Source organism: Ammospiza nelsoni, chromosome 4 (assembly GCF_027579445.1).
Source record: "Ammospiza nelsoni isolate bAmmNel1 chromosome 4, bAmmNel1.pri, whole genome shotgun sequence".
Taxonomy (NCBI): Eukaryota; Metazoa; Chordata; class Aves; order Passeriformes; family Passerellidae; genus Ammospiza; species Ammospiza nelsoni.
In genome coordinates, this window is record NC_080636.1 from 28,600,625 (window position 1) to 28,619,392 (window position 18,768).

General features: G+C 37.3%; 1 protein-coding gene across 4 annotated transcripts in view; it reads right to left on the reverse strand.

The window, feature by feature from the left end:
• The window catches only part of DLC1 (DLC1 Rho GTPase activating protein), a 214,811-nt gene that overhangs the window by 92,392 nt on the left and 103,651 nt on the right, over nucleotides 1-18,768 (reverse strand). Inside the window, exon 1 of one of the 4 annotated variants that reach the window (XM_059469729.1) lies at nucleotides 5,970-6,400. The exons of the other annotated variants lie outside the window; for them this stretch is intronic. Within the exon in view, the coding sequence (XP_059325712.1) occupies nucleotides 5,970-6,084 (115 nt within the window). The 5' untranslated portion in view covers nucleotides 6,085-6,400. Of the gene's footprint in view, nucleotides 1-5,969; nucleotides 6,401-18,768 lie in introns of those variants that run through there. 4 annotated transcript variants of the gene reach the window in all.

An 18,768-nucleotide genomic window follows, 5' to 3' on the forward strand; every position in this document is an offset into this window, starting at 1 on the left:
ATGTGAAGAATAATAAGCTACAAGAAATGAAACTGATGTTTTCTCAAAAAACATGCTTACAATGTAAGCTTTTTTAGTAATTATATTGATAGCAGCAAAGCTTATGAGTACTCGCAAAGGGAGGAAACTGTGTATGGTAATGATATTTAACCATTCAACCAAAATAAATTATTAATATTTTTTTTATTAGTTTTGCACTGGGTGTGCTACCCTTGCTTTATTGTAGACATAGCTCCTTCAGTTATCAGACAATTGTTATTTACTGTTTTCCTATTTATTTTCCATAAATTATGCTCTATTTACAAATATGTATAAAATCAACAGTTGATTATGCTCTACATCATGGTAGGTGGCTAGGTTGAGTATTTATATAATAGCCTGAGTAAAGTACCAAAACTGTAGGAGATTTTCTCCAGATTGGGGGTCAGTAATTTCCTAAAAATGCTGATAGAGACAAACAGTGATATATCTGAAGCTATATTTCAAGTGCTCTTGGGTTCTGCAAAGTATCCGTTTTCTAAGACCTTATTTCACCTGCACACACTGTAAATCTTTCTCCAGTCTCAGAACAAAGCAAACACCTCAAGAAGTAATTTCTCTTCTGCATGAGCATAAATTCTGAAGACAGTTGAAATGTAGTGCAAAATTCTTCACTTAACATGGGGCTTAAAAAAATTTGAAAGGATAAAAATTCCTTTCTTTCCTTCCTTTACTTGCTATAGAGAGCTACAGACATGCTTTGAAGTATAAGCAATATCTGAGAAATGTTTAAGAATTATTAGATATTTATACTCACAGACTTCACAATCTGTACATGAGTATGTTTTAAGGCATCAGAGGTAAGAGGAAAGTGTAAGAGAAAACAGCAATTATAAATCCACTGGAAATACAGGGATGCTGATAATGGAGAACAAATTAGGCATCAACAAGAAGAGAGAGAATGCAGCAGATGCACACAATGTTCCTTGACAAGTCCAACAAATTGATAATGGCCAGTAGAAAGAAATAATTAAATAGTGGTATAATTTTAGCTAATCATGATAAATTAAAGAATAAAAGGTCTACCCAAAGGGCCTTGCAGAAAATTTTTCATTAAGAGACTCAAAAATAACCCAGCCAGTACTAAAACCATGAAAACTAGATGAAAGTTGACTGATAATCTTCTAAAAGTAATCTAAATGGAAATGAATTGTTTGATGGGATTACTTTTACACCAACCCCTGAGTTCCCTCTTTGGCTATATCTTTAGCAATAGCTTACAAGGACATACAGAATCTTTCTGGATGACTCAAATACTAGCAAAGTAGGCATAATGAGAATTGGTCTGTAACAGATCTTGGAAATTGAGTAATTTTGATTTCTTTGGCAATGAACAGAAAACAAAACCAATAAAAACAATGGCAGCAAAAGCCCGCTTAAGTAAGCTAGAAGGTACAAATTAAATACATTCCTGGGGTAAATACAATATTGAGAAATTTTAGTGAACTTTAAATTAGAAAAAAAAGACAATTGAAGATGAGACATGGTAAGTAGGTAAATAAACAATATAATTTCAACTAGAATAGCTGAAAGTTTATTTTTAAAATACCAAATAACAAAATTTTTACCCCAGGCTTTCAATGGCTAAGCTTCTGCAGCAAAACTATCAGTAATTCATCAACCTCAGACTACCTACACATTCTTTTTTTTGTCTATAATACCAGAATTTCAGAAGACAATGTAACTTTTGCACCATAAAAAAAGCCCCTTAATTTAAGACAGGCACATTAGTAATCAATTGTATTCATGCATCATTCCAAAATATGCTGGTGAAAATGTAAAAGCCAGGATCTTTAGTGATGTTGTATGGTGTACATAATGGCTCTTAGTACAATGCAGATAAATGCTACATTGGGTGATGTAAATTCAGAGAACAGTGAAGGCACTAGGAGAAATCTGTCTAAAATGTTTTGAGGGTGTGTGCCTCTGAGAGCTGAGAATGATGCTTCCTGTTCTGTGAAAGCTCATTCTGTGCTGCTGCCCTTGTGCATGAAATCCTGGTCTCTTTGGGAGGTCTGTCCACTGAAGAAGCCAGAATGTTCTTTTCTTCCCAGCTGAGGATGTGGTCTGACATTAGTAAGGGGAATTAACTGGGAACTCCAATTCTATTTCTTGTGAATGCAGTAATAGGAAAAGTTACCACTTTTATATTGCCTATTTAGAGGCTCTGTCAACTTAAGTCTTCTTCTCTCCTTAGTCCTTATTTTTTGCTGGTCACTCTATTATCTGTTACCCCAAATTTTTTCTCAATTCTGGTGGGCATTTTAGATGTCCCAGAAATTGAAAATATTTAATGATTTACCTAGTGAATAATTTTCTACATTTTAAGATCTCCAGATATGACTATATACATGTGTCTAGATGTTCTTTTTCTCTGTAAATCAAGAAGGAGGAAAAAATACAGAGTAGAAAACCATGATCTGTGCTGCTATGATGTGACTGTGATGAGCTGCAGCTCACTGCTCCTCAGGATAGGTATTTTATTTATAAATATATACCATATTCATATGCTATACCAAATTTATACAAGAGTAACAATGTACCATAATATGGAACAATAATATACCATATTTATATGAGTGTGCTCCACCCCAGCAGGCTGAATCCCAGGCAGCTCTGCCATGTGATGAGACAGCACAGGCAGTAACTCAGGCCTGGTGCTGGGGTTTGAAAGCAGCATCAGGATGCTGCTCTACAGTGCCCAGTATGGGAGAGCACACAGAGGTGACCTGAGAAGGCAGTCTGCATTCATTTGCATTCCTTTGCTACACCCACTCAAAATCAAAGTGTTTTCAGCTACAGTCAATTAATTCCATGCAGTTTTAACATTCCATGCAGCATCTCAAACATTTCGGATACCTTCTGTACAGGACTATTGCTGACTTTCTTTTGTGTCAGTAAGACTATATGATGATAGAATCTTAGAATGATAGAGTGGTTTAGGTTAGAAGGGATCTCAAAGATCATCTAGTTCCAGCTCCCTGCCATGGGCAGGGACACCTTCCATTAGACCAGGGTGGTCAAAACCGCATCCAGCCCTGTCTCAAACACCTCCAGGGACAGGGAGCAACCTGTGCCAGTGCCTCATTACCCTTATAGCACAGAATTTCTTCCTAACATCTAGTGTAAACCTACTGTCTTTCAGTTTAAGTCCATTACCCCTTGTCCTTTCCCTGCATGCCCTTGTGAAAAGTTCCTGTCCAGCTTTCTTGTAAGCCCCTTTTAAATACCAGAAGGCTGCTACAAGGTCTTCCCAAAGTCTTCTCTTCTCCAGCCATTCTTATCTAATGGAAAAAACGCTTTCTATGATATATTTTCTACTTAGGAAGTAGATAGTACTCCCTGTTTGATGATTATATCAAATTACATTTCATGAAGTGCTATTTCTGTGTGCAGGCTAGAAGGATTTTTTGAAGGCAAAACATTTGCTTTGTCTTGAATATTTCATGAAGAATGCATATTTCAGATTTTCTTCTTTCTTTTGCAAAGAATGTGTTTTTTTAAAGGCGTGTCCTGATAACACAAATTGCTGATCTAAGAGCATTTCTTCTTTCAGTGTCATGACCCTTCTTGACCATTTTCAGGTAGTCAGCAGTTTAAACTGCTGATATCCCAGAGAACAAACAGAACAGCAACACAACTTGCTGTTTTGTTTCTCTCCCTGAATCTCTGTTAATCATGAAGTATTTTCTGGAATACACCCTGATATCTACTCTAACTACCTACTTCTTATTGGGAGTTTAGCCTGATTTTTAGGTTTTCTGACAGACAGCAGCCCAAATATACTAGTGGACTGACAAGTCTGTATCACCAGCACAGCCTGGAAAATGAAACTGTCACAGTTTTTAAGGGTCCTCTAACATCTAAGCCTTGTATTGATAAAAACTGTGATGGCTCATAACCAGCTGCCAAGTAGAATAAAAACATGCCGACCCTTATCAGTGCAGCTAAAGGGGCTAAAGGGTTCAGGTTCACTCCCCGTTTCTAGGAATGTGACAGAGTCTCCAGAAATATAATTAGCAGTTGTTTAGCCTACAAATATTTGATAATCATATGCAAGGTTAAATATATACATTTATCAAGTTCTCTTTGTATCCTGATAAAATCTGCATACTTTCATATGTAGGTCACATTCTAAAGGTATAAATTACATATCATTAAATGCTTTCCTATGTCAGCTGATGAGAGGGAAACAATTTTATAGAAGACAGTTGGTAGCAGTTGTTGTATGTGGACACAGGCCAGAGGTACTTGGACTCTGTTGATGCAAATGCCATTCTGAACGTAATGATAAATTAAAAAGCTCACTTCAAAGCATTCACATAAACATCTCCAGCAGGTAGAATGGCAAAGAATCTCAGGATAAACAAGTGTCCAGCTGACCAGGCAGCATGTAGATTAAACAAAGGCTGACTTGGCCCCACTGGCTTCCCTTTTATAGATTTGTGTAATATGCATGCCCTTTCTCTCAGAATTTCTTTCCTCTCAGTGCTTCTTCCAGTGGAGTTTCAGCACTGCCCTGAACATCAGGACCTGTGTTGTGACTGCTGCAACATGTCTTGCAATGGTTAAGGCTACCAAAGAATCCCAGTTTTATAACACACTTTTGAGATATGAAGTGGACTGTCTGCCCAGTTCTGTTTGCTGTGAAGAGAGGTTAATGTCCAATGCTTTTATGACACTGCCATATTTATGACCACCTACAAAGCACTAAAGTAAATATGATGCCCCATCTCCTGTGACCATGAGCTTTTACTGTATAACAGTGTAAAGCTGAATTCCTCTGCCTAGGAAACTCACTCTCCTTTGCCATCTATGGGAATAGGCACAGAATTAATCCAGTCACTTATACACGTGGGCAAAGCAAGGTTTTTATGAGTAGATCTAATTCAGAGCAGATTTTGCCCACGTGTTTCTTTATAGGCAATGACCACTCACTGCCTGATTACCCAATGTAATCAGTTTTGGAATCAGTACTCAACTGAATGTCTGTTATGCACTTAGCTACTCTTATTTCTGCAAAACGTAAACTCAGGAGAGTGATGTAAAAGTTCAGTTTACATTAGTAAGCCATAAAGTCTGCCTCTTGGTCATCTCATCCGATCTTATCATTATTCACATTTCTCCTCTCTCCTTCCTTCCCCCTGGAATAAACCACCCCCACTGTAAGTATACAAACAAACCAAAACAATCCCTCTGGCAGTCACACCCATTGTGCATTTCTGCTGCCTTTTTTGAAACCTCTAAATGCTGCAAAATAAAAGTAGCAACCTCAGCAGGGTGAATGAGAAGCATTCATCTAATAGACAATAAGAGAAGAGAAAAATAAAGTGAGTTAAATTATCTTCTTCTCCAGCCCTCTATTATGTTCTGCCCCCAGTTTTTGAATATTTGCAAGTCAAAATAAAAATGTGGACTGAAACTCTATAGATGGCTGGTAATTTATATCTCAGAAGCCTAGCTCTGGCATACCTGATACTCACTTGGAGCTCACAGCACTGAAATCCTTGCCAGAGGAAATACCAGTAATTGCTCAGTGCACAGCCCAGATATTCCAACTCACACACTCCTTGGCTACAAAACGCTCCGTAACGCAACTCACTGAAGCACATCACAGCAGTGAAGCACAAGGTCTGACCTAACAGCAAAATAAAATGCTTCAGCACACTTTAGTCTGAGGAATTTGTGCCATAGTACTGAACCAAAATTCACTGCTGTTCTTCTTTTAACCAAAGTTTGTCTCATCTAGTTAGAGGAGCACACACAGTTCCACCCTAGGCACAGCACAGATGTAACATGACACACAAACAAAAGGCTGGAGAAATACTCAGAGGCTACAGCGACACAAATGCAAATGATACCTCTTATTACTGTCATAGATTTTGATCCCTTATGAATTTTAAAATATCTTTATGTAATGTCCTTCTCACCTGCCAGTCGTCTGTCTCTCGTGTTTTTCCAGATAACATCCAAGGCTCTAGCAGTGGAGTCCCTGATATGATCACTGAATGATCTCCTCAGAGGGGCTTTCACCGGGTGATGCATAATGCAGATCGATCACACATCCAGGTCAAACGGCTGTAGCTTAGCCCCAGGAAAAAGGGCATTCTCTGCCGAGGATCTGTTTGGATTCCTCTTTGCCAGGCAGGCAGGTTGTTACTTTATATAATTTGTCATCAGCCTTGTGGAGCTTTCCCTTGAAGAGTCAGGCATTGCAGTTCTCACTGCGGATGCAGGAAAGCTCAGACTGCAGCCAGCCTACTGGAAAGCTGCCAAAATCTTACATCTGGAACAGTTTACAAATGAGCTAATGATACAGTCATTTAGATTTGGGGCTTTATTTGTGGATATCTATAGGATTCTAGCTTCCTGTTTGATCAAATAACTTACCAGGCACATACTTGCATGCTCATTTATTAGGATAATATTTCCCTGCTTAGCTGATATTTCAGGTAATCTTTCATGTTTGGACATGAAAAAGGTAAGAAATAGAAGAGAGATAAAGTAATTTTAAATATCTAGAGATCGGGTATTTTATTTTGTCACCATATTTTTTTGCATTTTACTCTACTTAAGGCAGAGAATAGAGCCTGATTCTGAGTTCCCTATATTTAGTACTTCATGACACACACCAATGAAAGAAAATAAAAAAATGAGAGGAAGAGGGGAGATGATAAAAAAGGAGAGGGAACTAAGCCCCCACACTTTGCTGAGTGGAAAGATAAGTTCCCATATGAAAAATATTTACCAATGTAACTGAGATTAATAGTCACAGTAAATGAAGCCATTTGACCTTGCTTATTTTGACCTTTTTAATTGATTACTGTGTCCTGTGGCTTCCCTGAGGGAGAAAGGGAGGAAAAAAGGAGTGCCTGAGACTCTCTTTCCTTTTTAATACTATGTGGTAATGTGTGAAGAGATGAGAGATACCAGTTTAAAAACCTAATACCCTCCATTACATGGGAAAACAAAACCTGTCAAATAAAGTTGTCTACACCTTCATTCTGCAGGTAGTCCTTAACTTTTTTTTACAGCAACTACAGTAATTAATATTAGATACCATTATTTTCTTTAGAAGTATTACATTAGAATTGATTGATTAACTTGTTGCAAGGTTGGCATAGAGACCAAATTACAGAACTGAGAGTTTTAACCCTTAACAAAGGGATTTTCATTCCCTTTGAATTTCTTCCTAAAACAAAAGTTTTTCTTTTCATAACATTAAAAAATTTATTTCACACTTTCTTATTTGTTGTTATTTTTTTCTGTTGTCTTCTCAGTTCCCTTCATTTTCACTAGTCATCATTTCCTTTAAGAGAAATAATTATCTCACTCTGACAATGAAATGAAATTTATGAGATTTGCGATAGTGTAACTGAGGGAATAACTGGCTCATCATCTATTTAATGCAGATCATAATTTCTTCCCATCTAGGCCTTAGTCTTTTATCTTTATAGAGCATCTGCAAACACTAATGTCCTGTGTGTGTCTTTGAACAAAACAGCAGTGAGTGATCTCTATAGTTTGCTGTTGCTTTCCTCATTATCCCCCTCCTTCTTTCTGAGACCGGATGGAGAAAGAAGCAGCCAACTCTCCAGAGAAATTCAATATGATAACACACTCTTGCATGTTTGTGGGTTTTTTGTTTGTTTTTTTTCCTTTTTTTTTTTTTTTTTTTTTTGTGTGTGTGTGTTTTGTTTTTTTTCTTAATTATTATTCTTACAAAAATTCCTGGTAGAGCAAGTGTAATGCTTGCACAGGCAAATCCTGACAGAGGCTTACCTAGGCAAATGGTGACATGATGACCAGAGCACAAAGTATCTGTTTTGAAACATGTACACTCTGTTCAGATGAGATTTGCTGTTGTTGCTATTAATGAACAGCTCAGAAGAACATTATTCATTTTTAAATGAAGATGCAGTAAGCGTTAACTTAATCAGGAGCTGAATTTCTCTATTTTAGAAGGCAACAAGGGTGAAGACAGTCTCAACATGGTTTTAACTACCACTGGCCATGTCTACATTGCCAGTAACATAGCCCAGAAAGAATGGATTTATACAGAAAAATAAATGGTGCCAAAGTTTTGACACATCTCAAGGTAGAGTTGCTTTGAACTATGTCTACCTGCATCTTGTGACCTGAATGATTCCTCGGGGTTTCATGAGTGGGTTGGAGATCACTGGCACACTACCAGGGTGCATCTTTTGTCTTGGTTTCATTTGAAACTCATGCAATTCATTTGCTCCAAGACTGCTTGGAGATATGAACCAAAGAGTGGTCTTGGGGGAGCCTTTTGAAAATCATGTGCCTAGTCTAGGCTCCAATGTCAATAAAAATATGCAGACCATTATTCATTTTAGAAGCTAAAACAACTTTAAAGAATTTAAAAATAAAATCAGCAACATACTTATATTTCTAATTAGGGTTTGATTCTTTGAGAGTTACTGTGAGTTATATTACACATGTTGACATAAATATATTTAAAATATTTAAAACAGTTCTTACAATCTGCTCAAGAAAATGGTCTGGAAATTGGCAAAGGGCAAAGGAGGAATAAACTGTAATGAAGCAGAGAAATACTGCTAAAAGTGTTTGTTTGTGTGATGCTACAACACAAATAAATAGGTAATTTAAGTAAAATTGTGTAAAGAATTAAATGTCAGAAAATTTTTAATGGGTCATGTGCAAGTAAATAATTAGATATAGATAGGCTAGAAATATGGATAGAAAATTAAGGACATTAATTTTAGAAAAGAGTAGACAGACATATAAATGGAGAATACAGTTAAAAGCAAATACATATGATCAGCAAAGGAAATCTGAGATTCATGATATCCAATACAGTCACAAAATGAGGAAAGAATTTGCTATGCAATATGAAAGCACATGACTTTTAAGGATTTTTAAAATCATGTTAAAAGATGGTATCAGGGCAGAGCTGTGCTGCAATCTCCATTCTTGCATCATTTAAAAAATGCCCCTTGAAGAACAATACACTCAGTTTTGCTCTGCACCTCTCAATACCCACATGATGCTGAGAAAGCATCCATGAGCCAGGCAGCTGATGGCAGCAGGACCACTCCTTGACAGTGACAAGGAGTTCTGTGCTGTAAAACACCCATGTGTTCAGGGAAAAGCTGCTGAGCTGCCACAACCACTGTGCCATTATTCAATACTCTTGTTGAGAGCCCTACTCTGAATCTCAGGCAAGCTCCCCCCACGTTCCCAGTTGCTACTGCCCAAACAATGTCTGCTTATGTGGAGATATTTTCCATTTCAACTCAGGCTTGTTCCTGCTCCCCTTGAGGGTGTAGCTGTTTTCACAGAGACATCTACCTGAATCACAGGCCTGCAGTTACTTGCAGATTGTTTGTGTGGAAGAACTTCCTCAATTTCTCTGGTAAACTCGTGCTTACAGTCTGAACTGGGAGAGGGGGCCATTGGTACCAAGTACAGATAGTACAGACCTCACCAGGAGAATCACTGATGTTGATCAACATGAGTGTACTCGATTAATTTGTTCTTAAACCAAACAGCTAAACTGGAGCACTGCGAATGACATTAAGGGCAAAAGGTTTTAATGTTGAGATTTACGGGTTGGCAAGGAATGTATTTTTAAAGAAAATGGAAAATGTTTTGCTGCTCTATTTGACAGTGTACTGGAAAATCTCCTGAAAACAAATACCCTTTCTGTAACTGGGAAAATGCACCCTTCCATGTCTTACATCTACAATTCAATTAGCTGGATACAGATGTTACAGCAAAATGCATGCAAAAATAAGCAAAGTCCTAAACCACCAACCAGAGTCTAGATAAAATTTATAATGCAGCTCTATCTTTTGGCTTCACTGTGTCTGGAAACTTAAGAATGACCACAATCAGACACAGGTTTTTGTATTTGAATAATTTTGTATTTGAATAATTTTGGTGTTGACCACAGTCATAGTGCAGTCAATACTCCAGCTATCTTCCAGAATATTTTCATTTTGTTCAGTGTTTTCTGTTTAATGGCTGAGATGAAAAAAATACACAAAAGAGTAAATTCTTAAAAAAGGGATGGGTCAACAAAGATGTGTGCTGAATCAAAAATAATATGAGGGGAATCTGAAGGAGAGGGCTCTGTTGCTGACACGAGGGGGTTGCAGCAGGTGGTGTTAGGGAGTGAGGTGATAGTACACCCTCAGGAGAGAGACATCTGCCCACTTCATGCATGAGGAGCAGCATGCATGCCCAGGAAGAGTCTTTGTGTAATTCCAGAAGCAAATATTTACAGGGACCAGACCCTACCCTCCCTGCCCTGCCAGCCCTCCCAGCAGCTCAGACCAGCTCCACCCCTGACCCTCCCAGGGCAGTGTCCTTCCTGTCCCCCAGGCCTGGCCTGCCTTGCCACTGCAACCGCTGACTTCTCACACTTCTTGTTTTGGAAATATTTTTAGAAACCTCTTGTCAGCATAAGCAAAGCTGTGCCTCTCCAGTCTTCCTTTCAAGGCTGAATCTACTTGTAAAGTGCTGCTTGTCGTTCTTGAACACATAATTCCCAAACCAGCCAAGGGCAGGAGGCAGAGGCTAATTCCCTCTAACCTTACCCTTGCTCAGCACTTCCAGCTGAAGGACCTACGCTTGCCGAACCTATCTGTCCTTTGTCCTTTACTGGTTCCATCCATTCTCTGGTCTGCAAACATAGTACCAGAGACCAGACAAAATGCATTGGGTACTAGGATGGACAGGAATGGTGATATTGGTTTTAGTTCTGGCAACTGAGTCCAGAAATAAGCTAACAATTGCACAAGCCTCATGCTCTTCAAGCGTGCTCTAAAATGCAATGACTTCCCCTCTGACTCTTCATCAATGTGAAAATTCTGGTGTATATCTCTGGCTCTTCTGCATGATTCTGGCCCCTTGAGTCTGGAAGGATGTATGGATCCAAAATAGGCACAACCAGTCAGAGATACATATTTTTTAAACATGATGCCAGTTTGAGCTTTGCTGTGGCTTGTCTACAGACTGAAACAAATAGTGTGGCAGATCCAGAGCTCCTTTGCTGAGTGGTTTGCAGGTTCATGCCTGATCTGATGCATGAAAACATCTTTCCCCTTGTTAGAGAAACAAAGAATTCCATAATTCTCCAAAAGTATCAGAAAACAAAAGAATTATTCAGAATCAGAATTTTTGATCTAATTAAAAAAGGCTGTTGGGCACATGACATGTGTCATTTTTTCATGTCTCAGATGTCTCTTAATGCTGTCTAGGAGACCAGGCTGGGAAAGAAGCACTTTGAATTTTGAATTTTACTTGTGCTGCTTTCCAAAAGAAAATCTGGTTCTGCAATATTTGCAGTATCTGAGAAATCTGATATGTAGCAGGTTGAGAAGCAGCCACCAATCAGAGTGAACTGGAAAGATTTAGAGAAATTCCTATGGAAAGACATGGAAATAAAATGTATTATGTTAGAACATAAACATTTCAGTAGAAGCTTGACAAATCTCAACAAAGTTCTTCATATGACAAAGCCACATTTTGATTCACTTGGATTTGTTTTTTTTTTAATATCTGTTTTCCAGTTAGGTAAATTAAAAATATCCAGAAGTTTCATTTAGCACATAGGTGTCCTTTTGTGTAAATATCTGGGCAATTTATCAGTCCATGGACTGAACCCTGTGTGTCCCACCATATTTTGCATTCAGAAAAGTGCCCCTTTGACGCCTGTCAACGCCCTGGTGTTACCCTTTGAACAGCCTAGGGGCTAAATGGGTGCAGTCTGGAGAAGAGATAGTAGACCATGAGAGAGTAGGCCAACAGAGAAAGTCTCCTGACTGCCGTCCATGATGTCAAGGGGCACTCTCAGGGCATCTCTGCATTCCCCTTCCCTGTGGTAGGAGAGGGATGGAGAGGCCCCAGGGACAATCACTTTCTCTCCAGGTGACTGCAATTGCCTCTGTGCGCACTGCTTTTGCAAGATGTACATGCTTTTTAACTTCATGCCATGGTCCAGATCTGCATTTTTGAACAACAAGGGTGTATAATTTTAAGAAAGAAAATGCTCCAAATCCACTCACCCCAGCAGCAATACGTGATGGAAACTACAGGTGTTGTTGTTTTCATGAACTTTTTGATGTCTTAACCTTGAGGCTTTCTTCTGGTGGAACACTGAGAAGCTCATGTAAAAATATCTACCTTAATTAGCTTTTGTTGTGAGTCAAATACATACTAATGGGTTTATAAAAACTGAGTAGTGTAGCCTTCTAATATACATCCATGAGTCTCAAATTAAATGTGATCTCAAATAAATATTAACAATCTCCATGGTGTGATTATGGCCCTGCTTTGTAAACAGCCCCACTGCTTAATTAGAGCTCTGTGCACTTCAAAGTGCAAGCTTATCTGGCTGTTTCTGAGCTGCTGTCTCACTATCACTGTGTGCTCCAAGAATAATAAATAAACCAACACAGGAACGCAGAAAGCATTCCTAATCACAGCCATAAATACAAAATAATAATTAACTGAATAACATGAAAGAAAGATGCGCTTCCAGTTTCATTTTCACATCATTCCATTTTAACCTGTTTTTAATGTAACTGATTATAAACTATTCTTATGTTATTAAAAAAAAAAAACCAACCCACAAGTTCTGCCCCTGCAGCAAAATCTTTTCTGAAGGACTGCATATTGAAGAAAAAAAAAAAAAAAGAGACATTAGTGCTTGTGCCATAGTTTAAAATTCAAATGAGAAAGGAAGTGCTAAAGCTTCATTCTGTTTAGCCATATGTGAGGCACCTGCTTAGAGAAGTTTATGGGAGTATTAATCTATGGGAGTGTCCAAACACTTCCAAATATCTAAACTTGAGCAACAGAACTGTCTTGGTTATAAAATAGTTGATGGCAATGAGCAGTGAACTGAGATTAGTTTTTAGCATTAGCCATGTGTTAGGCTTCACCACAGCAGAAGATTATTAAACAGCATTGTTTCTCCTTCCTTCAGTGACCTGACAGGCAAAATGCCCATACATAGCTTGTTGTTAGCTGAGTAATACATTACAGCTTCACTGGTACCATCACTGGAATTAGAGCAGGATGAATGCAATTTCATAGAATAAAAGGCATGGCAGAAGGTACTTCTTTCTTTCCAATGGAAATGCAAATTAGGCTGTATGTGAAATTGCAGTAGTAGAAAAGTACAGATTCCACAAAAAAATATCCCCAAACCCCAAAGCAAAACAAACAGCCCAAAACTTCCGAACCCCCCCCCAACTCACTATTGTTACTCCCTATTTAAAATCTTCTCTGCCATCTTCTTTCATGATTGGAAATTTTCCTTCCCTCTCTTCTGTTTTTTCTCTTTTCCACTCTCTCTGCTCCTCCTGGTCATACTAAGATGGTGTTTACTTGGTCATACTGAGATGGTAAGTTACTTCAATTACAAATCCTCCTCTTCAGACATCTCTCGTACAAAATGGCACAATAAGATATCAAAGAAATAAAGCCTTTGAACTTGTCTGCAGTGACCAGCACGAACAGTGACTGTGAACAGAGCAGATTTGGTTCAATGAGTTCTATATAATCTAAGGGTGGCAGACTGGTGCCTGAGCACAGAGCAGGGAGCAGAAGGGGAGAGTGAGGAGTGTTATGTGAGCTGGACTCATGGAAGTCAGAGGGTGAGCAGGGAGATAATTCAGAGTACAGAGATCATTCTGAACAGAGAGATCAAAGAGCGGCAAGAAATTTTAAATCAAAGAGAAAGTCTCAGTGCTTGCAGGGAAAGATGGAAAATGCTTATTCCTGAGAAGATTTAGTGAGATTTAGGGGTCTCATGTAAGTCATCTTCAATTATCTCTGCCCTGTGTAATGTGTGTTTTATTAAGTGATGCAAAGAGGCAGAGCTGTCTTCCTGCCTTCTCATCCCAGCTGCTGCCACTGCAGCACTGTGAAGCACAATTTCTACAGAAGGTTTGTTACTGTGAAGACAAGCAGGATATAATAGCCATCCCTGCATTGCTGGTTTGTGACCTCAGTGGTAGAGAAAACAGTAGAAAGACCAGAATTTTCATAGGGAGCAATGACATAGAAAGTAGGATCTGAATCTAAACTTTCAAATAGGTATTGGACAAAACGTTAAATAAATTTCAAGATTTCACTAGTTAAGGCACTGCTGTACAGTTTGTTAATGGTAACTTCTCCTTGTGTCATTTATGTAGTTAAATTGGGGATCTATTTTTAAAGGTGCTTAACTTCCTTTGACTCTGGGTGTTTCTGTTTGAGGTATCCACCATGCTTTAACTCTGTCCTGGAGTTGTTTGTGGCATGCCTTCTTTGAGGTGCTTTATCTTGTGTATTCATATTAAAGCCAATGTTTTTGGGAAATGAATGAGACGATATGTTATTTTCCTGACATTGAGAAATTCTAAATACTTGATAGTAATTTGGTACGGCAATTTGCTTTTTTGTAGACAAATTCAATTTTCACCTTTCTGGAAGTTCATTTGTTGTAGCCATTGGCAAGCCTCTGAGAAATAATATTTCACAGCGATTCTGCAACCTTGGATGTTAGTGACCAACAGCTCAGAAGATATTTTCTCTCCAGAAGATATTTTTTCTCCTCAGCTGGGAAGTATTTGCAAACACAGCTGCAGGCTGCTGCCAGCCCTGCAAAATGAATGAGAGAACCTGTATCTCCCACGCTTTTACTTTCTCCACCTTCACTTCACAGAAGGCTGGAAAAGGGTTGGTCCCTCATGAAATGTTAATACAGAATGAGAAAGTGTTGCTAGGGTCAAGAGGGAGATGGGTACACATTACTTGGTGGAGAGACAAGAACACAGAAAAGAGACAAGGGGAAGAGAGTGTCTGTCATCTACTGCAGTTTTAATTGTATGCTTACATTTGGGAGTTAAAATTCAGCCACTACATAGCTAGTGAGAACTTATCTTTGAGTTCTGCTCGGATGGAATTAGATAAACACAGTTTCAATCAATTTCCTTCTCTGCATTGAACATTTTTTTTTCAGAACATTAGCTGCAATTAGATTACTTTTTCTAAAAAATAAAAATTCAAAAAACAAATCCATTATTTTTCCAAGTGTTTAATGCAATTTTGTAAGATGTCTTTCTTCTGGGGTTTCTTATTTGAACTGAAATCTTGCTGACGACAGGTTCTAATGCCTAGCCTTTAAAAGATAAAGAATCTAATATTTTGCTTTACCTTTTCTAAGTTTAATATATCACAGATGCAAGTTGAAGCTTTATGGGGACTATGTCAAATATAATTATCTGGAAGATTAAAGTAATCATCATCTCAACTGAAACATACATTCTGTTTTCCATAAGTCTTGTGAATACTGAATGTACACAACATACCATAAAAACTTACAAAGGAAATCTAAAACTCTAACTAAAATTGTAATTGGATGCTAATGTTTCATATTTACTCCACAAAGTTAGCAACACTATTAAATGAGGTTTTAATAAGACACTCTGGTTTGCTATTCTGGGAACAGGATTTCTCCATATCTCTACTTAATTAATTTCACAGCTAATCATCAAAAATTGCTTCTGCATGAAATTTGTTGTTCTTGCTGTCATCTCTTTTCAGCCATGACATATCTGCCCTCTGGAGTCCCACTGCAGCACGTGGAAAATCTTCACTTAGAGTTCAGGTTATGACACTTGTATTTGAAGGCTGGCTGTGGAAAAATAGTGAGCTTGGACTAGATAGTTGGGGAAAAGGAGGTTGACAGAATACAGCAGTATTTAGTCTGTCTTTTATGTCCTGAGACTAGTTACTGGCTAGCACCTTGAATTCTTTTAGTAAGTAATTTTATTGGTATATGTTTAGCAAACTGTAGACTTCACAGTCTCAAAAGCAAGGTGAAAATGTGAACCTTGTGTTTGTAGGGCTGGCAGCCCAATTTGTATTTTGCTGTATCTGACCTAATATTTTTCCATTGTCAAGTAATTTTGAAAATATACGTATATGGTGGCATCCCCATATGATGAAAATTATCTGCTCTGCTCTTCTTCAGTGTGAACATACTTTTGTCATTTCTTGTTAAAAAGATACCCAGTTGATGAAGTAGGTTACATAGGAGAGCCCAAAATTCTATTTACCTTCTGTAAACTTAAAGTTTTTAGAGATGTCATTACAATAGTGAGTTTATGCAGTTCTTAAATAAAATAAGAAATATGAGTCTTGTACTCAAGTTCGATGAAAGATATTAATGGCTCTGAAAGAATCCAAATTAGGCCTTGAAAAAATGTATTTAAAATAGCTGCATCACATACATGGAAAAACTACTTACAGATCTTGATGTGCACTAGAATCAAGTAAGTACAAGTGTTTCTTTAAGTGCTTCATAGCAGAAGGGGGGAGGGAAGCAATGAAAGACCGGGTGAAATATAGGAGAAGTTACTTCATATTTATGAGTAGATGATGTAGAAATTCCTTGGAAAAATGTGGTATTTAGAAGAAGGGAATAAAACATACCCAAAGAAGTTGAGGAAGAAAACAGACAAGAAAACGAGGCTTACACCTGAGATTGATAGGTTAAACTAATATTTTAAAGGCATATTTATTAAAAGTAAGGTATTGCTGTAATGGGGAAGGGATGACGTCAAATATTTGACTGAGAAGTGTGGTAAATATATGTAATTTCTTCTTTATTATTTCTGAAGTTTTCGTCATAAATTTTTTATGTATCTATACTATAAAAAATAACTATTATTTACTTTCTCAGTATTTCCATAAAGAACAAGCAGACATACTCTGTTTGGCACAAATGAATTGCTTCTCAAAGGCAGCATGTAGTTTTAATTTCTCAAGTACCACAAAGTCATAAACAAGTTTTGAAGGAATTCAGATAACAGCAACAAAAATTATTAAGGAGCTAGAGAATTTCATTTACAAGAAAAGATGAAAACCTCTTCTGCTCAGCTAATAATGCTAGGGAAGAGCAATGATAAGAGCCAATAAGTATTTAAAGCATGAGAGCATCAAGGAAAGTGTGGATGTGTTTTAAAGTGGTACAAGGTTTCAAAACACTGACTTGGTACTGGGGAGAGTATTGTGTTTGTGTATGTTTTTCCTCCAAACTAAGGCTAATTAATTTGTGGAGCTTATGTACAGACAAAAACCAAAAAAACCCCAAAAAACCAAAAAAATCACATGTATGGACAAAGGAAAAAATCCTGTGGAAATGTAAAACAGAATGACACGTCTATCAGCTGTGGTGCAAGTCTTCAATGTAGTATATATTTCAACATAGGAGTCAAAAAGATAAACATTGAAAAAATATGATTAAATATGACACATGAGCAGAATATAATGTTAGGGGAAGTATATATCAGTACCACAGAACATACCTTCTTTAGAAAGAACATCTTCTGAAAGCAGGTTTGCTTTGCTCAGAAAGTTTTGTAGTTCCCTGATAACCTGCTACCCCTACCCTGTGAAAAAGGACGTGGTATTTTTACATAAAATTTGTCAGATCAAAACTTTATTCAAGTTTAATTACAGCATCATTGGATTTTTTTTTTGTTTGAATCAGCTCAGCCCTGTTTGTTGATACGGCAACTTTCTGAAGGCATAAAGAATAAGTGTGTCTTTAGGAGATATTTGAAAGATATCCAGGAGATTTTTTTGAATGCCATTGGTGTTCTGTAGCACTTTATGCATAAGAACCAAAATAAGGAGAAACATTAAAATTTCTCAGAAGATACAACAAAATGATGGTATGTTTAGATGTAAAAACTTAGATGTTGCTAAATTTTTTCAATCCGAACTTAGTACTCTTTATCAAGTACTAAAAAATTGCTTATGGAGGCATTAAATATTTCTTTACATTCAATGAAAACTTCCACAACAAGTTACAGAAGAAAATATGCTCTTGTACAACAAGCAAGTATACCCTTCTACTCTTGATGTACTTTTCTTAAATGACTGATTATAGACTGTTTGAAATTTGAAGTAAGCAGCTGTCAGTGTACTGATAAAAATTTTGAGCTTGGATAACTGCCTGTGAAAGTCAGGAATAAAACAAATATACTTCAAAAGGTCAAGGCTTAAATCTAAACTGTGTATCAAAATGCATACGGAAAACCAAAGGGACAAATAAAACCCAGGTTTTAATATAAGTCCTTCAATACTAAACTTTTAAAAGCTCTGTCCCTATCAAGTCATGATAGCTCTGAATGTCAATTAATAGGACTAGATTCAGTTACTAATTAACCTAATTTCAACCTAATTAACCTGGTTATTTGATGCTGAAAACCTTCTCCTCTATGTAAAAACTGCAAAATTTCAGCATCTGGGCAGCCAAATTACTGAAAAATAAACTCTAACACCTAGGATTAATATTGTATCATTTCAAGAAAGTTTTTAAATACATCCTTGACAGATATTGAAATTTATTTTAGATCAAAGATAAATTAGATTTTAGATTTTGGCCTTCAAAGTTTGAACACCTTTTATTAGTCTTCATCTAGAGGAATGATGCCATTTTTAAAGCTTATCATTGGAATAAGAACACTTCAAAAAAAGTGTTTTCACTCTAATTGCAACTAAATACCTTCATATGTACATTGTCCATCTGGGCTCATGCATTTTGTACAATGTTTTCAGTAAAGTAGTACTGATCATCAACTAAAACAAGATGTCATAGTTACCTATGATGTATTAAACATATATAGCTCATCAAAATCCACTGCATATTTTCATCCTCAGAAGACATGGTTTTTCTCT